The sequence below is a fragment of the Oncorhynchus mykiss genome, chromosome 17 (assembly GCF_013265735.2).
Source record: "Oncorhynchus mykiss isolate Arlee chromosome 17, USDA_OmykA_1.1, whole genome shotgun sequence".
Taxonomy (NCBI): domain Eukaryota; kingdom Metazoa; phylum Chordata; class Actinopteri; order Salmoniformes; family Salmonidae; genus Oncorhynchus; species Oncorhynchus mykiss.
Window position 1 is genome coordinate 91,990,793 of NC_048581.1, and position 22,442 is coordinate 92,013,234.

Here is a 22,442-nt window from a genome sequence, read left to right on the forward strand (position 1 = left end):
CTACTGTTCTACACCGCCTACTGTTCTACACCGTCTACTGTTCTACACCGTCTACTGTTCTACACCGCCTACTGTTCTACACCGTCTACTGTTCTACACCCCCTACTGTTCTACTGTTCTAAACCGTCTACTGTTCTACACCGTCTACTGTTCTACTGTTCTACACCGCCTACTGTTCTACACCGTCTACTGTTCTACACCGCCTACTGTTCTACACCGCCTACTGTTCTACACCGCCTACTGTTCTACACCGCCTACTGTTCTACACCGCCTACTGTTCTACACCGTCTACTGTTCTACACCCCCTACTGTTCTACTGTTCTAAACCGTCTACTGTTCTACACCGTCTACTGTTCTACTGTTCTACACCGCCTACTGTTCTACACCGTCTACTGTTCTACACCGCCTACTGTTCTACACCGCCTACTGTTCTACACCGCCTACTGTTCTACACCGTCTACTGTTCTACACCGCCTACTGTTCTACACCGCCTACTGTTCTACACCGCCTACTGTTCTACACTGTCTACTGTTCTACACCGCCTACTGTTCTACACCGTCTACTGTTCTACACCGCCTACTGTTCTACACCGTCTACTGTTCTACACCCCCTACTGTTCTACTGTTCTAAACTGTCTACTGTTCTACTGTTCTACACCGCCTACTGTTCTACACCGTCTACTGTTCTACACCGCCTACTGTTCTACACCGCCTACTGTTCTACACCGTCTACTGTTCTACACCGCCTACTGTTCTACACTGTCTACTGTTCTACTGTTCTACACCGCCTACTGTTCTACACCGTCTACTGTTCTACACCCCCTACTGTTCTACTGTTCTAAACTGTCTACTGTTCTACTGTTCTACACCGCCTACTGTTCTACACCGTCTACTGTTCTACACCGCCTACTGTTCTACACCGCCTACTGTTCTACACCGTCTACTGTTCTACACCGCCTACTGTTCTACACTGTCTACTGTTCTACTGTTCTACACCGCCTACTGTTCTACACCGTCTACTGTTCTACATCGTCTACTGTTCTACACCGTCTGCTGTTCTACACCCTCTACTGTTCTACTGTTCTACACCGCCTACTGTTCTACACCGCCTACTGTTCTACTGTTCTACACCGTCTACTGTTCTACTGTTCTACACCGCCTACTGTTCTACACCGTCTACTGTTCTACACCGTCTACTGTTCTACACCGTCTGCTGTTCTACACCGTCTACTGTTCTACTGTTCTACACCGCCTACTGTTCTACACCGCCCACTGTTCTACACCGTCTACTGTTCTACACCGCCTACTGTTCTACACCATCTACTGTTCTACACAGTCTACTGTTCTACTGTTCTACACCATCTACTGTTCTACACCGCCTACTGTTCTATACCATCTACTGTTCTACACCGTCTACTGTTCTACACCGTCTACTGTTCTACACCGTCTACTGTTCTATTGTTCTACACCGCCTACTGTTCTACACCATCTACTGTTCTACACAGTCTACTGTTCTACTGTTCTACACCATCTACTGTTCTAAACCGCCTACTGTTCTACACCGCCTACTGTTCTACACCGTCTACTGTTCTACACCGTCTACTGTTCTACTGTTCTACACCGTCTACTGTTCTACACCGTCTAATGTTCTAAACCGTCTACTGTTCTAAACCGTCTACTGTTCTACAACGCCTACTGTTCTACACCGCCTACTGTTCTACACCGCCTACTGTTCTACACCGCCTACTGTTCTACACCGTCTACTGTTCTACACCCCCTACTGTTCTACTGTTCTAAACCGTCTACTGTTCTACACCGTCTACTGTTCTACTGTTCTACACCGCCTACTGTTCTACACCGTCTACTGTTCTACACCGCCTACTGTTCTACACCGTCTACTGTTCTACACCCCCTAATGTTCTACTGTTCTACACCGCCTACTGTTCTACACCGCCTACTGTTCTACACCGTCTACTGTTCTACACCGCCTACTGTTCTACACCGCCTACTGTTCTACACCGTCTACTGTTCTACACCGCCTACTGTTCTACACTGTCTACTGTTCTACTGTTCTACACCGCCTACTGTTCTACACCGTCTACTGTTCTACATCGTCTACTGTTCTACACCGTCTACTGTTCTACTGTTCTACACCGCCTACTGTTCTACACCGTCTACTGTTCTACACCGCCTACTGTTCTACACCGCCTACTGTTCTACACCGTCTACTGTTCTACACCGCCTACTGTTCTACACTGTCTACTGTTCTACTGTTCTACACCGCCTACTGTTCTACACCGTCTACTGTTCTACATCGTCTACTGTTCTACACCGTCTGCTGTTCTACACTGTCTACTGTTCTACTGTTCTACACCGCCTACTGTTCTACACCGCCTACTGTTCTACTGTTCTACACCGTCTACTGTTCTACACCGTCTACTGTTCTACACCGTCTACTGTTCTACACCGTCTACTGTTCTACACCATCTACTGTTCTACACAGTCTACTGTTCTACTGTTCTACACCATCTACTGTTCTAAACCGCCTACTGTTCTACACCGCCTACTGTTCTACACCGTCTACTGTTCTACACCGTCTACTGTTCTACTGTTCTACACCGTCTACTGTTCTACACCGTCTAATGTTCTAAACCGTCTACTGTTCTAAACCGTCTACTGTTCTACACCGCCTACTGTTCTACACCGCCTACTGTTCTACACCGCCTACTGTTCTACACCGCCTACTGTTCTACACCGTCTACTGTTTTACACCCCCTACTGTTCTACTGTTCTAAACCGTCTACTGTTCTACACCGCCTACTGTTCTACACCGTCTACTGTTCTACACCGCCTACTGTTCTACACCGTCTACTGTTCTACACCCCCTACTGTTCTACTGTTCTAAACCGTCTACTGTTCTACACCGTCTACTGTTCTACTGTTCTACACCGCCTACTGTTCTACACCGCCTACTGTTCTACACCGCCTACTGTTCTACACCGTCTACTGTTTTCACCGTCTACTGTTCTACACCGCCTACTGTTCTACACCGCCTACTGTTCTACACCGTCTACTGTTCTACACCCCCTACTGTTCTACTGTTCTAAACCGTCTACTGTTCTACACCGTCTACTGTTCTACTGTTCTACACCGCCTACTGTTCTACACCGCCTACTGTTCTACACCGTCTACTGTTCTACACCGTCTACTGTTCTACACCGCCTACTGTTCTACACTGTCTACTGTTCTACTGTTCTACACCGCCTACTGTTCTACACCGTCTACTGTTCTACACCGTCTACTGTTCTACACCGCCTACTGTTCTACACCGTCTACTGTTCTACACCCCCTACTGTTCTACTGTTCTAAACCGTCTACTGTTCTACACCGTCTACTGTTCTACTGTTCTACACCATCTACTGTTCTACACCGTCTACTGTTCTACACCGCCTACTGTTCTACACCGCCTACTGTTCTACACCGCCTACTGTTCTACACTGCCTACTGTTCTACTGTTCTACACCGCCTACTGTTCTACACCGTCTACTGTTCTACACCGTCTGCTGTTCTACACCGTCTACTGTTCTAAACCGTCTACTGTTCTACACCGCCTACTGTTCTACACCGTCTACTGTTCTACACCGTCTGCTGTTCTACACCGTCTACTGTTCTACTGTTCTACACCGCCTACTGTTCTACACCGCCTACTGTTCTACACCGTCTACTGTTCTACACCGCCTACTGTTCTACACCATCTACTGTTCTACACAGTCTACTGTTCTACTGTTCTACACCATCTACTGTTCTACACCGTCTACTGTTCTACTGTTCTACACCATCTACTGTTCTACACCGTCTACTATTCTACACCGTCTACTGTTCTACACAGTCTACTGTTCTATTGTTCTACACCGCCTACTGTTCTACACCGCCTACTGTTCTACACCATCTACTGTTCTACACTATCTACTGTTCTAAACCGCCTACTGTTCTACACCGCCTACTGTTCTAAACGCCTACTGTTCTAAACCGTCTACTGTTCTACACCGTCTACTGTTCTACACCGTCTACTGTTCTACACCGTCTACTGTTCTACACCGTCTACTGTTCTAAACCGTCTACTGTTCTAAACCGTCTACTGTTCTACACCGCCTACTGTTCTACACCGTCTACTGTTCTACACCGTCTACTGTTCTACACCTGTTCTACTGTTCTACTGTTCTACACCGTCTACTGTTCTACACCGTCTACTGTTCTACACCGTCTACTGTTCTACACCTGTTCTACTGTTCTACTGTTCTACACCGTCTACTGTTCTACTGTTCTTTAGACCACACTTTCTCACTGTAGACAGTTGAACAGTACGTTTCAGTGAGTTGTACCATGCCTAGCTTGACATTGTGCCTTTACCGTACCGTTAAGATGAACACTATTGTTTAGGTGAGCACTTGGCTCTGCATTGTTTTGGTGAAGATCATTTTGTGAATGTGATTTGATATGGGCTTTGAAATGTTTGCCTCGCTGTGTTACGGTGACATGGTGCTCAGTAAGTCTTTCCAGAGTTGACTGAGTGTAACATTGGGGTAAAGTCTTCTAGTGGAAAGTCCCCATCTGTACCTACTGCCACCAGTAGTTTTCCAGTCTCCCTTCCTGCCGTCCTCACACTCTCCCTGGTCTACTGTACTCTGGGAGCTACTGGCCGAGGAAGGAAGGAACAGCGTACAAGATTTATTTTAACCTGTTTGTTCAAACAAACAGTTTTCCTCCTGACACGTAATGCCAGAACATTCACACCATTCAGCCAAGTGTTGAATTTGACAATATTTACAAGAAGTTAACTACTTTTTAAATGTCTTACAATGTGTTTTTTAACTTTTTAGCACACTAATAAAGTTTTCACAGATTCTTCCCGGTCGTGTATTTAGACACGTCCCAAATTGCATCCTATTTACTAGTGAACAAATATATACAGTTACGTACAATATGCAATATTATTTTTGGATGATATTATGTAGATATTTGACTCGTGTTATTATTTTTTGCTACTGTAGTAGGTAGCGTTAACTAGCTCTAGTCTGCTGTGCCTGTTCATCATATAGCTGGTTCTAGTCTGCTGTGCCTGTTCATCATATAGCTGGTTCTAGTCTGCTGTGCCTGTTCATCATATAGCTGGTTCTAGTCTGCTGTGCCTGTTCATCATATAGCTGGTTCTCCATCTTCTTTTTAAATAGTGAGAACATATTTTCATTTGTTTTTTTTCTCCTGACTGGTCAAAACTGTCATTTTCTCTGTCGTCTCTCCGCAGCATACTGCCCTACTGTACTATCAACGGTTGGTTCATATTAACCATATTCAATGAATCCTCGTGAAAGTTAGGTTTTAAAAAAAAAGAATTGGGGTCTTAAATCGCAGTTTGGAATTAAATCCAAATTAAAATTTGACAGAAAAAAAAAAAAACATTTTCTTGAAGAACAGCGTAGATGCAAAGTTTGGTAACCGAACGACGGTTCGTGCCGTTTGCACTGTTTGTGCCAGTCTCAGCATCATTCTGTCACCGTGGAATTGCTTTTCCCCTGGCAGGCATCTGTTTTGATGCAGGTCAGAATGTTGGAGATAGAAATGTCATTAGTACAAGTTCCTGTCATTAGTACAAGTTCCTGTCATTAGCAACTTCCTATCATTAGTACAAGTTCTTGTCATTAGTACAAGTTCCTGTCATTAGTACAAGTTCCTGTCATTAGTACAAGTTCCTGTCATTAGCACAAGTTCCTGTCATTAGCACAAGTTCCTGTCATTAGTACATAAGTTCCTGTCATTAGTACACAAGTTCCTGTCATTAGTACACAAGTTCCTGTCATTAGTACACAAGTTCCTGTCATTAGTACACAAGTTCCTGTCATTAGTACACAAGTTCCTGTCATTAGTACACAAGTTCCTGTCATTAGTACACAAGTTCCTGTCATTAGTACAACTTCCTCCCCATTTGATGCCTTCTATATGTTGTGTGTTTCTCTCCGTGCAGGCGAGGCAGCGCGTCGAGGTGATCCCATGATGCACCAGTCCATGTCCTTGTCATTGTCTGGCATCTCCAACCTTAGCCACCGGACGGGCCATCCACCCATCAGCCCCAGCAAGAGGAAGCACAGCCGTTGCCTCAGCACAGGACAGGACCAACAAGACAATGATGACCAAGACTGTGACAACCAACACGTGGCCAAGATGAGCCGGCTGTTTGCTGCACAGTTGTAAGTAGATACTCACACAAACACACACACACAGATAAAGTGACAGATGACGTTTGTTTTGGCTCCACATGCATTGTGACATCGTAATGGAATGTCCAATTTTCCAAATGTATCACACATGACTTCTTGGGGCAGTGTTTTGCAGAAAGCTGAATATTTGCTACAAAGGGAATTCACTCTGTGTTCAGGGTGCTGTGCCATGTGAGAAACGCACAGGACAGGTAGCCACAGTGTTTTGCCGCAGGTACAGCCGACTGGCAAAAACAGTTTTTTTTTTATTTGTTTTTTATTTGTGGAATCAAAGTATCAATATAATATCATCCAAAATGTATCTCTGTATGTAACTGTTTAGAGTTTCCCCCTCCTTTTCTAGTAGCCAGCTAGCGCTCCATCAGATGGATTCCCGTGTGGCTGAGCAGGCAGCTACGCTAGCTAGCTAGTGCCCCATCAGATGGATTCCCGTGTGGCTGAGCAGGCAGCTACGCTAGCTAGCTAGTGCCCCATCAGATGGATTCCCGTGTGGCTGAGCAGGAAGCTGCGCTAGCTAGCTAGCGCCCCATCAGATGGATTCCCGTGTGGCTGAGCAGGAAGCTACGCTAGCTAGCTAGCGCCCCATGCTGCAGATTCCTGGATGCCTGAGAGAGAATGTGCTGCCTGGATGTTGGTATTTCTCTACTGGGATCTGCTGCTCCGTCTGAGGCCCGGGATTCCTCACATACCATGCCTGTGATTGGAGCACATGTCTGGGCATGCCCTCCCTCCATGCTTGGTCATGGGCTGTATCTGAAAGGGCACCATATCCCCTATATAGTTCTCTCTGGTCTAAATGGTCTGATGTAGTGCATTATCAAGGGGATTGGCTGCTGTTGTGGAGGGCCCTAGCTCACATAACTCACATTCCTCCCCTGCCTGTCCTCCCCTCTACTTCCCTGCCTGCCTGCATGCCGTCCCCTGCCTGCCTCCCTGCCCTCCCCTCTACTTCCCTGCCTGCCTGCTTGCCATCCCCTGCCTGCCTGCCTTGTGGCAACAGTTTGGGGAAAGCCATTTCCTGGTTCAGCATGACAATGCCCCAGTGCGCAAAGAGAGGTCCATACAGAAATGGTTTGTCGATCTGTGTGGAAGAACTTGACTGGCCAGCAGAGAGCCCTGACCTCAACCCCATCAAACTCCTTTGGGATGAATTGGAACGCCGACTGTGAGCCAGGCCTAATCGCCCAACATCAGTGCTCGACCTCAACAATGCTCTTGTGGCTGAATGGAAGCAAGTCCCAGCAGGAATGTTCCAACATCTAGTGGAAAGCCTTCCCAGAAGAGTGGAGGCTGTTATAGCAGCAATGTTCCAACATCTAGTGGAAAGCCTTCCCAGAAGAGTGGAGGATGTTATAGCAGCAATGTTCCAACATCTAGTGGAAAGCCTTCCCAGAAGAGTGGAGGATGTTATAGCAGCAATGTTCCAACATCTAGTGGAAAGCCTTCCCAGAAGAATGGAGGATGTTATAGCAGCAAAGGGGGGGACTAACTCCATATTAATACCCACGATTTAGGAATTAGATATTTGACAGTGTCCACATACTTAGTTTTTAACTCTGCATTGTTGGTTAAGGGCTCATAAGTAAACATTTAATTTGATTTGACTCACAGAGGTGTACTTACCATTACACAGTAGAGGCAATTGCCTCAGGCCTCACATCAACGGCCCTCGTGAGCTGGGCATTATAAATAATGATACTAGTAATACTTTTTCAAAAAGTATTGTATCCGCTCGAGCCCCCCCATGTGCCACTCGAGCCCACCCCCAACCCGTTGTCATGGGCTGCTCTCGGTTTTTGTCTCGTGTCAGCAGGCTGGTTCAACAGCAGCAAATTATGCAGGATGCTTCAAAGTTGCAAAGGAAATGGGGGGGGAGGTGCCCTGCTACTATGCCACTATGCCCTGACACTATGCCCTGCCACTATGCCCTGACACTATGCCACTCTACCCTGCCACTATTCCCTGCCACTATGCCCTGCCACTATGCCCTGCTACTATGCCACTATGCCCTGACACTATGCCCTGACACTATGCCCTGCTACTATGCCCTGACACTATGCCCTGCCACTATGCCCTGACACTATGCCCTGCCACTATGCCCTGACACTATGCCACTCTACCCTGCCACTATGCCCTGCCACTATGCCACTATGCCCTGCCACTATGCCATGCCACTATGCCATGCCACTATGCCCTGCCACTATGCCCTGCCACTATGCCACTATGCCCTGCCACTATGCCACTATGCCCTGCCACTATGCCCTGCCACTATGCCACTATGCCCTGCCACTATGCCCTGCCACTATGCCACTATGCCCTGCCACTATGCCCTGCCAATATGCCCTGCCACTATGCCCTGCCACTATGCAACTATGCCCTGCCACTATGCAACTATGCCCTGCCACTATGCCCTGCCACTATGCAACTATGCCCTGCCACTATGCCACTATGCCCTGCCACTATGCCACTATGCCCTGCCACTATGCCACTATGCGCTGCCACTATGCCACTATTCCCTGCCGCTATGCCCTGCCACTATGCCACTACGCCCTGCCACTCTACCCTGCCACTATACCCTGCCACTATACTATGCCACTATGCCCTGCCACTATGTCACTATGCCACTATGCCCTGCCACTATGTCACTATGCCCTGCCACTATGTCACTATGCCCTGCCACTATGTCACTATGCCCTGCCACTATGTCACTATGCCCTGGTGCGTTAGGTAATGCTGCCGACTAGAGAATGACCGGTATGGAGGTCAAGGAGGGGCGACGGTCAATATTTTATAATAAATATAATTAAACTTGAAAAATATTGATGAGAAATGTCCCCCCGGAGACAGCCATGTATGCATTAACACATGAGTTGTACAACCATACAATCAATTTGACTTTTTGGTTTTAACAATCTTTAACTACATAACGAAATGGTAAATGTCTTGATAAGATGGGTGACGGCAAAAGTCCTACTCACAATAAAGGACAAATCCTAATCAATAGGACTGTGCATAGAGTTATTGACCTGGTTTCAGCGGTCGATGAGACGACAGATGACAGATGACAATCTGTTTCGCTTGAATTTAAAGATCGCTTGGACTTGGTTTAGCTGGGCAACCTGTTTTGCATCGACAACTAAATAGATTCTCGGTGTTCCACAAAAATAAGTCAAGCCAACATTGCAGCCTTTTTAAAAATCCACCCCCTCCCCCTTCAAAAAAGGTATTTTGTTTAGAAGTAATAACTACCTGATTCTAGGCTATTGAAATGGTATTTGCTGTATCACCGAGAGAAAAAATTATGACATTCTATTTGTTTTTCGCTGATATGGAACCAAATGCATTCAAGCAGCATATCAAACTGGGGTGATGTTGTAGGTTACACTGACAAGTACACAAATATTTGCCTTGGCATATTATTTAAATATCAATTATTTCACATGGAGATGTGGGAAGCTAAAAAAGTTAGCTTGCTTGCTGTTTTTAGCCGGCTAGCTAGCATGCTGCTAGCAGAGTAACCAGCAAGATGCTAGCAGAGTAACCAGCAAGATGCTAGCAGAGTAACCAGCAAGATGCTAGCAGAGTAACCATCAAGATGCTAGCAGAGTAACCAGCAAGATGCTAGCAGAGTAGACAGCAAGATGCTAGCAGAGTAGCCAGCAAGATGCTAGCAGAGTAGCCAGCAAGATGCTAGCAGAGTAGCCAGCAAGATGCTAGCAGAGTAGCCAGCAAGATGCTAGCAGAGTAGCCAGCAAGATGCTAGCAGAGTAGCCAGCAAGATGCTAGGAGAGAAACCAAAATAACAGTTGTGGTGATCCTCTCTACCTACAGTCATGGCCAAAAGTTTTGAGAATGACACAAATATTAATTTTCACAGTCTGCTACATCAGTTTATATGAAGGCAATTTGCATATACTCCAGAATGTTATGAAGAGTGATCAGATGAATTGCAGTTAATTGCAAAGTCCCTCTTTGCCATGCAAATTAATTGAATCCCAAAAAATAACATTTCCACCGCATTACAGCCCTGCCACAAAAGGACCAGCTGACATCATGTCAGTGGTTCTCTCGTTAACACAGGTGTGAGTGTTGACGAGGACAAGGCTGGAGATCACTCTGTCATGCTGATTGAGTTTGAATAACAGACTGGAAGCTTCAAAAGGAGGGTGGTGCTTGGAAGCATTGTTCTTCCTCTGTCAACCATGGTTACCTGCAAGGAACATGTGCCATCATCATTGCTTTGCACAAAAGGGCTTCACAGGCAAGGATATTGCTGCCAGTAAGATTGCACCTAAAATAACCATTTATCAGATCATCAAGAACTTCAAGGAGAGCGGTTCAATTGTTATGAAGAAGGCTTCAGGGTGCCCAAGAAAGTCCAGCAAGCGCCAGGACCGTCTCCTAAAGTTGATTCAGCTGCGGGATCGGGGCACCACCAGTACAGAGCTTACTCAGGAATCTCAGCAGGCAGGTGTGAGTGCATCTGCACGCACAGTGAGACAAAGACTTTTGGAGGATGGCCTGGTGTCAAGAAGGGCAACAAAGAAGCCACTTCTCTCCAGGAAAACCATCAGGGGCAGACTGATATTCTGAAACGGTACAGGGATATGACTGCTGAGGACTGAGGTAAAGTCATTTTCTCTGATGAATCCCCTTTCCGATTGTTTGGGGCATCTGGAAAAAAGCTTGTCCGGAGAAGACAAGGTGAGCGCTACCATCAGTTCTGTGTCATGCCAACAGTAAAGCATCCTGAGGCCATTAATGTGTGGGGTTGCTTCTCAGCCAAGGGAGTGGGCTCACTCACAATTTTGCCTAAGAGCACAGCCATGAATAAAGAATGGTACCAACACATTCTCTGAGAGCAACTTCTCCCAACCATCCAGGAACCGTTTGGTGACGAACAATGCCTTTTCCAGCATGATGGAGCACCTTGCCATAAGGCGAAAGTGATAACTCGGGGAACAACACATTGATATTTTGGGTCCATGGCCCGGAAACTCCCCAGACCTTAATCCCATTGAGAACTTGTGGTCAATCCTCAAGAGGAGGGTGGACAAACAAAACCCCACAAATTCTGACAAACTCCAAGCATGCAAGAATGGGGTGCCATCAGTCAGGATGTGTCCCAGAAGTTAATTGACAGCATGCCAGAGCGGATTGCAGAGGTCTTGAAACAGAAAGGTCAACACTGCAAATATTGACTCTTTACATCAACTTCATGTAATTATCAATAAAAGCCTTTGACACTCATGAAACGCTTGTAATTACTATTCCATGGTAACATCTGACAAAAATATCTAAAGACACAGAAGAAGCAAACTTTGTGGAAATTAATATTTTGTGTCGTTCTCAAAACTTTTGGCCACAACTCTAACTGTATATGTTTTGCATGGCACCTGATCGTATAGCTGAACAGCAAATAAGCTATCGTTAGCTCACCCGGGCCTGTGCTGAGTGACAGTTTGCTGGTCCAATCAGAGGACCGAGTGTACATTTCACAAGCCAATCTGTCAAATGTTTTTTTTTTTTTTTTTTTTTTTCGGGAAGGGCGATTCTGCAATGACTGTCTCTGGCTGCATAGAGAGTAAAACCATGGAGTCTGGCTGCGTAGAGAGTAAAACCATGGAGTCTGGCTGCGTAGAGAGTAAAACCATGGAGTCTGGCTGCGTAGAGAGTAAAACCATGGAGTCTGGCTGCGTAGAGAGTAAAACCATGGAGTCTGGCTGTATAGAGAGTAAAGCCATGGAGTCTGGCTGCATAGAGAGTAAAACCATGGAGTCTGGCTGTATAGAGAGTAAAACCCTGGAGTCTGGCTGCATAGAGAGTAAAACCATGGAGTCTGCCTGCGTAGAGAGTAAAACCATGGAGTCTGGCTGCGTAGAGAGTAAAACCATGGAGTCTGGCTGTATAGAGAGTAAAGCCATGGAGTCTGGCTGCATAGAGAGTAAAACCATGGAGTCTGGCTGTATAGAGAGTAAAACCCTGGAGTCTGGCTGCATAGAGAGTAAAACCATGGAGTCTGGCTGTATAGAGAGTAAAACACTGGAGTCTCTGTGCCACAAATTTAGTGACAAAACGTTACCAAACCTGGCCAGATAATTTAAAGTCAGTCTCAAGTCATTGTCGAGTCTTGAGGCTACAAGTTTAATCGAATGTGTAACTCGATTCCACAAGTCTGTTATTCGGGGTTCTAGGAACAAATGGAACAGAGTACAATGTTACTGTCATGTTACAAAGGTGCACGTTGCCAAGTGAAGAGAGGCCTCAACAGGAGGGAATACTACAGAGACAGAGAGGTGGGCCGTAGCAGGAGGGAATACAGAGACAGAGAGGAGAGGCCTCAACAGGAGGGAATACAGAGAGGAGAGGCCTCAACAGGAGGGAATACAGAGAGGAGAGGCCTCAACAGGAGGGAATACTACAGAGACAGAGAGGCGGGCCGTAGCAGGCTTCCAGCCCACAGAGAGGCGGGTCGTAGCAGGCTTCCAGCCCACAGAGAGGCGGGCCGTAGCAGGCTTCCATCCCACAGTGAGGCGGGCCGTAGCAGGCTTCCAGCCCACAGAGAGGCGGGCCTTTCCAGGCTTCCAGCCCACAGAGAGGCGGGCCGTAGCAGGCTTCCAGCCCACAGAGAGGCGGGCCGTTGCAGGCTTCCAGCCCACAGAGAGGCGGGCCGTAGCAGGCTTCCAGCCCACAGAGAGGCGGTCCGTAGCAGGCTTCCAGCCCACAGAGAGGCGGGCCGTAGCAGGCTTCCAGCCCACAGAGAGGCGGGCCGTAGCAGGCTTCCAGCCCACAGAGAGGCGGGCCGTAGCAGGCTTCCAGCCCACAGAGAGGCGGGCCGTAGCAGGCTTCCAGCCCACAGCCGCCTGACTCTTACAGGATAAAGGCTCCTTGTTTTCAGATAGAAATTGGTCCTCGGTTGCCGTCTGACTTGAACTTCAGTCCAGAACAGTGCAGTTTTTTTTAAATGATTCAACAAGGGTCCATTTACAGTGGATGTAGAGTGGTTCTGAAGCACAACTGACCAGGGAGGGAAATATTACCCTCGTTTCCACATTCCAGGGTTTTGGGACAAAAGTAACTTGTTTTATTTTGTCCCTCGCCCTGCCCCTATCCCCCCCAGACCCAGGTCTGTCTTTCATACGACTGACTAGCACAGGGGAGAGAGAGATAATATCTAGGTGCACCCAAGCATGAGGTGTCAAGTAGCAGCTAACACATACACACACAGGGCTCCAGAGTAATGCCACGTCAATAACACACACACACACACACAAACACACAGACAGGGAGACAGAGACACACAAACACACAGAGAGACAGACACACACACAGACACACACACAGAGGCAGAGACACACACAGAGGCAGAGACACACACAGAGAGACAGACACACACAGAGAGACAGACACACACAGACATATGGCTCCAGAGTAATTCCACGTCAATCACATAAATGAAAAAGGACCTAATCAGTAAAAACAACACTGTTAACCACAGTTTAAATACTTTCTGACAAAGAACCTGAAAACAATCTCTGTTCAAAACAGCGCTACAGTGGATTGTTTTACGGGCTCCTGGCCAATTATTATTATATATATATTATATATTATTATCTGGATGTTCTGCTTACCCCGGACCAGGCCCTGATCCCCCCCAGGACTCTAAAGAGGAAGTGACGGTGAAAGAGGCAGGCGAGGCGGCATCCTGACGAGACGACGTTGGCGAGCAAATTAACCGCCTCTACCCTCACTTCTGTTGGCGAGCGTAGAGTCGCTAGAGAACAAACTAGATGAGCTCTGTTCCAGACTATCCTATCTACAGGACCTGTAATATTCTATGTTTCTCAGAGTCGTGGCTGAACAAGGACGTGGATAGTATACAGTACCAGTCAAAAGTTTGGACACCTACTTATTGAAGGGTTTTCTTCATCTTTTTACTATTTCCTACATTGTAGAATAATAGTGAAGACATCAAAACTATGAAATAACACATGTGGAGTCATGTAGTAACCAAAAAAGTGTTAAACGAATCAAAATATATTTTAGATTCTTTAAAGTAGACACTTTTTGCCTTGACAGTTTTGCACACTCTTGGCATTTTCTCAACCAACTTCACCTGGAATGCTTTACCAACAATCTTGAAGGAGTTCCCACATATGCTGAGCACTTGTTTGCTGCTTTTCCTTCACTCTGCGGTCCAACTCATCCCAAACCACCTTAATTGGGTTGAGGTTGGATGCTTGTGGAGGCCAGGTCATCTGACGCAGCTCTAATGAACTTATACTCTGCAGCATAGGTAACTGTCATGGATGCCATGGTTGCCCTTAGTTTGAAGATGTAATCCAGAGACTTCTGTGTGTTCTCTTTTCAACTCCATCTGCATATTAGCAATCGGACGCTAAAATTTGCTCCAGCTCTTCAGCTATCAGACTCTAATTCCACTGATTTCAAAACTCGGTCCTCCAGAAAGTGGAGAGCAACACTGAAGCAGATTTAATACTTTCTAAAAAGCTGCATTAGACAGGATTGCCTACACATACTGATAATTTACAGATGGAATACAAGTTTGTTAATATCATTATTAAGGCACATGAAAGTTCACATGTTCCAGAAGGCATTTCTGCAAAAAAAAAAAAAAAAAAAAAAAAACATATTTTCGTAATTATTGTTTTTTTATATGTTCAAATGTCACTCCTGTGAAGTAGTGATACGCCTAGTTTCCTGAAACGAGTCACATTTCGTTACGTTAAAGCCTTATTCTAAAAATAGATTTTTAAAAAATAATAATAATTCTCATCCATCTACACAACCAGCCGTTAAGTTTTTGTCACGTTCAGTAAAATGTCTTTCCTCCTTGCTTTACGATGTTTCACATTCTGTTTCATCTGACGCTTCTGATCTCTGCTCCAACAGTAGACGTCAATCAGTCTTCTGTCTTGAGGTTATGGATTTCTCTGTCTGTTACCCCCATCTACCCCTCCTTCCACCCCCCCCACCCCTCCTCTCTCCAGTCTTGGAATGAATCAAACGACCAGTTTCTTTAGGACTTCTGTGTACATTGGACAATAAATCTTTTATCATCTTCTCTCTGCAGAGGCAAGCCTTCCAATGGCGACTTCCGTAGTACTAAGGACCCTCGGGACTGTAGCCGCAGCCCCATGGAGCGAGCCGCCACCCCCTCCATGGTTCTCAATGGCAACCACCACCTGTACACCCCCCACCACCACATGCCCAGCCTGGCCATGGACCAGCCTCTCGCCCTGACCAAAAACAACATGGATGCCGCCCGTACCTTTGTCATCTCACCAATCGTCAGCCCTGTGGAACGCCAGCAGGTTAGACTCAAGACGAGCGCTCACACACGCATGCACGCACACACACACACACGAACGAACGAACACACTCACACTTTGAGGGCATAAGAATATGCAGGTAACACGTTGTCTTCAAGACCCCATGCTAAGTCCACGTTGTCTTCAAGACCCCATGCTAAGTCCACGTTGTCTTCAAGACCCCATGCTAAGTCCACGTTGTCTTCAAGACCCCATGCTAAGTCCACGTTGTCTTCAAGACCCCATGCTAAGTCCACGTTGTCTTCAAGACCCCATGCTAAGTCCACGTTGTCTTCAAGACCCCATGCTAAGTCCACGTTGTCTTCAAGACCCCATGCTGAGTCCACGTTGTCTTCAAGACACCATGCTGAGTCCACGTTGTCTTCAAGACCCCATGCTGAGTCCACGTTGTCTTCAAGACCCCATGCTGAGTCCACGTTGTCTTCAAGACCCCATGCTGAGTCCACGTTGTCTTCAAGACCCCATGCTAAGTCCTGAACATGTTTTGTTTGATTTCTTTGTGTTTGTTTAGAATCGTCCGTCAGTGATAACGTGCGCTCCGGCCAAAAACCGGAACTGTAACCTGCCTAACAACTACAGTAGACCAGCCTGCAACTGTAAGTAACATCATATATATTATACCATACTGCTACATTAGACCAGCCTACAACTGTAAGTAGCATCATATATATTATACCATACTGCTACAGTAGACCAGCCTGTAACTGTAAGTAGCATCATATATATTATACCATACTGCTACAGTAGACCAGCCTGCAACTGTAAGTAGCATCATATATATTATACCATACTGCTACAGTAGACCAGCCTACAACTGTAAGTAGCATCATATATATTATACCATACTGCTACAGTAGACCAGCCTGTAACTGTAAGTAGCATCATATATATTATACCATACTGCTACAGTAGACCAGCCTGCAGACACCCCAGGTAACAGCTGTAAGTAGCATCATATATATTATACCATACTGCTACATTAGACCAGCCTACAACTGTAAGTAGCATCATATATATTATACCATACTGCTACATTAGACCAGCCTACAACTGTAAGTAGCATCATATATATTATACCATACTGCTACAGTAGACCAGCCTGCAACTGTAAGTAGCATCATATATATTATACCATACTGCTACATTAGACCAGCCTACAACTGTAAGTAGCATCATATATATTATACCATACTGCTACATTAGACCAGCCTACAACTGTAAGTAGCATCATATATATTATACCATACTGCTACATTAGACCAGCCTGCAACTGTAAGTAGCATCATATATATTATACCATACTGCTACATTAGACCAGCCTACAACTGTAAGTAGCATCATATATATTATACCATACTGCTACAGTAGACCAGCCTGTAACTGCTACAGTAGACCAGCCTGTAACTGTAAGTAGCATCATATATATTATACCATACTGCTACAGTAGACCAGCCTGCAGACACCCCAGGTAACAGCTGTAAGTAGCATCATATATATTATACCATACTGCTACAGTAGACCAGCCTACAACTGTAAGTAGCATCATATATATTATACCATACTGCTACAGTAGACCAGCCTGTAACTGTAAGTAGCATCATATATATTATACCATACTGCTACATTAGACCAGCCTGCAGACACCCCAGGTAACAGCTGTAAGTAGCATCATATATATTATACCATACTGCTACAGTAGACCAGCCTGTAACTGTAAGTAGCATCATATATATTATACCATACTGCTACATTAGACCAGCCTACAACTGTAAGTAGCATCATATATATTATACCATACTGCTACAGTAGACCAGCCTGTAACTGTAAGTAGCATCATATATATTATACCATACTGCTACATTAGACCAGCCTACAACTGTAAGTAGCATCATATATATTATACCATACTGCTACAGTAGACCAGCCTGTAACTGTAAGTAGCATCATATATATTATACCATACTGCTACAGTAGACCAGGTAACAGCTGTAAGTAGCATCATATATATTATACCATACTGCTACAGTAGACCAGCCTGTAACTGTAAGTAGCATCATATATATTATACCATACTGCTACAGTAGACCAGCCTGTAACTGTAAGTAGCATCATATATATTATACCATACTGCTACAGTAGACCAGCCTGCTATTGTAAGTAACATCATATATATTATACCATACTGCTACATTAGACCAGCCTGCAGACACCCCAGGTAACGCTGTAAATCATCAGATGAGCCCTATGCTGCCTGTAGACTCCAACGGGGACCACATAAGTGTCCTAGATTTGGTTTGGGATTAGAGTGAAGTGTAAGGTTAAAAGTAGTACACCCCAGACGTAAATCTGTCTGATGTTAGAGCCCCGCCTGTCTAGATGTTAGAGCCCCGCCTGTCTAGATGTTAGAGCCCCGCCTGTCTGGATGTTAGAGCCCCGCCTGTCTGGATGTTAGAGCCCCGCCTGTCTAGATGTTAGAGCCCCGCCTGTCTAGATGTTAGAGCCCCGCCTGTCTAGATGTTAGAGCCCCGCCTGTCTGGATGTTAGAGCCCCGCCTGTCTGGATGTTAGAGCCCCGCCTGTCTAGATGTTAGAGCCCCGCCTGTCTAGATGTTAGAGCCCCGCCTGTCTAGATGTTAGAGCCCCGCCTGTCTAGATGTTAGAGCCCCGCCTGTCTAGATGTTAGAGCCCCGCCTGTCTAGATGTTAGAGCCCCGCCTGTCTAGATGTTAGAGCCCCGCCTGTCTAGATGTTAGAGCCCCGCCTGTCTAGATGTTAGAGCCCCGCCTGTCTGGATGTTAGAGCCCCGCCTGTCTAGATGTTAGAGCCCCGCCTGTCTGGATATTAGAGCCCCGCCTGTCTGGGGTTAGAGCCCAACCTGTCTAGATGTTAGAGCCCAGGCTGTCTGGATGTTAGAGCCCCGCCTGTATAGATGTTAGAGCCCCGCCTGTCTGGATGTTAGAGCCCCGCCTGTCTGGATGTTAAGAGCCCCGCCTGTCTAGATGTTAGAGCCCCGCCTGTCTGGATGTTAGAGCCCCGCCTGTCTAGATGTTAGAGCCCCGCCTGTCTGGATGTTAGAGCCCCGCCTGTCTGGATGTTAGAGCCCCGCCTGTCTAGATGTTAGAGCCCCGCCTGTCTAGATGTTAGAGCCCCGCCTGTCTGGGGTTAGAGCCCCGCCTGTCTGGGGTTAGAGCCCCGCCTGTCTGGATGTTAGAGCCCCGCCTGTCAAGATGTTAGAGCCCCGCCTGTCTGGGGTTAGAGCCCTGCCTGTCTGGATGTTAGAGCCCCGCCTGTCTGGATGTTAGAGCCCCGCCTGTCTAGATGTTAGAGCCCTGCCTGTCTGGGGTTAGAGCCCTGCCTGTCTGGATGTTAGAGCCCCGCCTGTCTGGATGTTAGAGCCCCGCCTGTCTAGATGTTAGAGCCCCGCCTGTCAAGATGTTAGAGCCCCGCCTGTCTGGATGTTAGAGCCCCGCCTGTCTGGATGTTAGAGCCCCGCCTGTCTGGATGTTAGAGCCCCGCCTGTCTGGATGTTAGAGCCCCACCTGTCTGGATGTTAGAGCCCCGCCTGTCTAGATGTTAGAGCCCCACCTGTCTGGATGTTAGAGCCCCGCCTGTCTAGATGTTAGAGCCCCGCCTGTCTAGATGTTAGAGCCCGGCCTGTCTGGATATTAGAGCCCCGCCTGTCTAGATGTTAGAGCCCCGCCTGTCTGGGGTTAGATCCCAACCTGTCTAGATGTTAGAGCCCCGCCTGTCTGGATGTTAGAGCCCCACCTGTCTGGATGTTAGAGCCCCACCTGTCTGGATGTTAGAGCCCCGCCTGTCTAGATGTTAGAGCCCCACCTGTCTGGATGTTAGAGCCCCGCCTGTCTAGATGTTAGAGCCCAACCTGTCTAGATGTTAGAGCCCCGCCTGTCTAGATGTTAGAGCCCAACCTGTCTAGATGTTAGAGCCCCACCTGTCTGGATGTTAGAGCCCCGCCTGTCTAGATGTTAGAGCCCCACCTGTCTGGATGTTAGAGCCCCGCCTGTCTAGATGTTAGAGCCCCGCCTGTCTAGATGTTAGAGCCCGGCCTGTCTGGATATTAGAGCCCCGCCTGTCTAGATGTTAGAGCCCCGCCTGTCTGGGGTTAGAGCCCCGCCTGTCTGGATGTTAGAGCCCCGCCTGTCTGGGGTTAGAGCCCCGCCTGTCTAGATGTTAGAGTTATAGCCCTGTCCTCTCCTCTTCTCTTCCAGCCAACTCTGCGTGTGTTGACCCGGTGATCGAGGAGCATTTCCGTCGCAGCCTGGGGAGGAACTACAAGCAGCCGGAACCCGTCACTAACTCTGTGTCCATCACCGGCTCTGTGGACGACCATTTCACCAAGGCCTTAGGAGAAACCTGGCTGCAGATCAAAGCCAAAGGAAGCTCCTCCTCCTCCTCCCCTGACTCCTCCCCCAACAGTCACATGGTCAACCACAGCCACTCTCCATCCATTGTGTCCTGATGGGAGGGGCTTAGAGCCAGCTAAAACCCGCCCCCCTGCCCCATCCCTTATTCACTGTAACACCACAGGTTAAACCGCCCTGCTGGAGATTTACTGGCTAGGCAGGGTGTATTCATTTAGCTCCAGCCCTGTTGTAACTAACACCTTATTCATCTAATCAAGGTCCCGATGAACAGCTGATGTAGAAGAATCAGTCATATTCATGAGGTCACCAAACTTTTTAAGTTTTAATTTTGTGTTGCAAAATATTTAGTTATAGTGTGCACTAACAAATACGACCCAGGTGTGTTTCAGAGCAAGGCTGGAGGAAAACCCTGCGCGTCCAATGTCTCTCCTTCCCAGGAAGAGGGTCGGCCTTGTTCCCTGGTGTAAGACTACCCTGCATGATGTAACCCCGTAGAGAGCTGTGCCTGTAGCTAGGGATATAGCCATGTATATAACCATGGAGTAAGGGAAGCATTTTCTTTTCTCTACGTTTTGACTTTTGTCCTTTTATTTAGTTTTGAATTTACTTTTTATGTTGAAGTAGGTTTTGCGTACTTCTTTCTGCTTGTGTTATTGGACGCCTGAGATTTTTAAAAGAAAAGCTGAGTGGGAAACGGTTTGTTTCTGTGTACAATGAGATGTATGGATTCAAAATGGAGACGCATCCCAACCAACCACATGCCTTCGTTACCAAAGAGAACTCTGATGCAAATCTGTTACCTCTTTTTAAAAGAAAGAAAATACATTTTATTTCCCCATCCTTCTTTCTCTCTGTTCTGTAAAGTATAGTTTTCTCCCTCACCCCTCCACCCCTACTTTCCTCTCCCCTACTTTAATCTCCCCCTTTCCTCTCCCCTACCCCCCTTATAGCTCTTCTGTCTCTCTCTCTCTCTCTGCGACACTGTGGTGTGGTGGGTAGATTATATCTCTCTCTGCGACACTGTGGTGTGGCAGGTAGATTATGTCTCTCTCTGCAGCACTGTGGTGTGGTAGGTAGATTATGTCTCTCTCTGCAGCACTGTGGTGTGGTAGGTAGATTATGTCTCTCTCTGCAGCACTGTGGTGTGGTAGGTAGATTATATCTCCTCTCTCTGCAGCACTGTGGTGTGGTAGGTAGATTATGTCTCTCTCTGCAGCACTGTGGGTTGGTAGGTAGATTATATCTCCTCTCTCTCCGGCACTGTGGTGTGGTAGGTAGATTATATCTCCTCTCTGCAGCACTGTGGTGTGGTAGGTAGATTATATCTCCTCTCTCTGCAGCACTGTGGTGTGGTAGGTAGATTATATCTCCTCTCTGCAGCACTGTGGTGTGGTAGGTAGATTATGTCTCTCTCTGCAGCACTGTGGTGTGGTAGGTAGATTATGTCTCTCTGCAGCACTGTGGTGTGGTAGGTAGATTATGTCTCTCTGCAGCACTGTGGTGTGGTAGGTAGATTATGTCTCTCTGCAGCACTGTGGTGTGGTAGGTAGATTATGTCTCTCTCTGCAGCACTGTGGTGTGGTAGGTAGATTATGTCTCTCTCTGTGGCACTGTGGTGTGGTAGGTAGATTATGTCTCTCTCTGCAGCACTGTGGTGTGGTAGGTAGATTATGTCTCTCTCTGCGGCACTGTGGTGTGGTAGGTAGATTATGTCTCTCTCTCCGGCACTGTGGTGTGGTAGGTAGATTATGTCTCTCTCTGTGGCACTGTGGTGTGGTAGGTAGATTATGTCTCTGTGGCACTGTGGTGTGGTAGGTAGATTATATCTCTCTCTGCGGCACTGTGGTGTGGTAGGTAGATTATGTCTCTCTCTGTGGCACTGTGGTGTGGTAGGTAGATTATGTCTCTCTCTGCGGCACTGTGGTGTGGTAGGTAGATTATATCTCTCTGCAGCACTGTGGTGTGGTAGGTAGATTATGTCTCTCTCTGCAGCACTGTGGTGTGGTAGGTAGATTATGTCTCTCTCTCCGGCACTGTGGTGTGGTAGGTAGATTATATCTCTCTCTGCGGCACTGTGGTGTGGTAGGTAGATTATGTCTCTCTCTGTGGCACTGTGGTGTGGTAGGTAGATGATATCTCCTCTCTGTGGCACTGTGGTGTGGTAGGTAGATTATGTCTCTCTCTCCGGCACTGTGGTGTGGTAGGTAGATTATATCTCTCTCTGCGACACTGTGGTGTGGTAGGTAGATTATATCTCTCTCTGCGGCACTGTGGTGTGGTAGGTAGATTATGTCTCTCTCTGCGGCACTGTGGTGTGGTAGGTAGATTATGTCTCTCTCTGCGGCACTGTGGTGTGGTAGGTAGATTATGTCTCTCTCTGTGGCACTGTGGTGTGGTAGGTAGATTATGTCTCTCTCTGTAGCACTGTGGTG

General features: G+C 47.0%; 1 protein-coding gene across 2 annotated transcripts in view; it reads left to right on the plus strand.

Annotated features, from left to right (window-relative positions):
- The window catches only part of LOC110519238 (transcription cofactor vestigial-like protein 4), a 96,566-nt gene extending 75,391 nt beyond the window's left edge, over positions 1 to 21,175 (plus strand). For both annotated transcript variants that reach the window (XM_036950958.1, XM_036950957.1), the window contains 4 exons: positions 6,022 to 6,244; positions 15,369 to 15,609; positions 16,139 to 16,223; positions 19,855 to 21,175. In XM_036950958.1, coding sequence (XP_036806853.1) covers positions 6,022 to 6,244; positions 15,369 to 15,609; positions 16,139 to 16,223; positions 19,855 to 20,105 — 800 coding nt within the window. In that variant the 3' untranslated portion in view covers positions 20,106 to 21,175. The remainder of the gene's footprint in view (positions 1 to 6,021; positions 6,245 to 15,368; positions 15,610 to 16,138; positions 16,224 to 19,854) is intronic.
- The last annotated feature ends 1,267 nt before the right edge of the window (positions 21,176 to 22,442 follow it).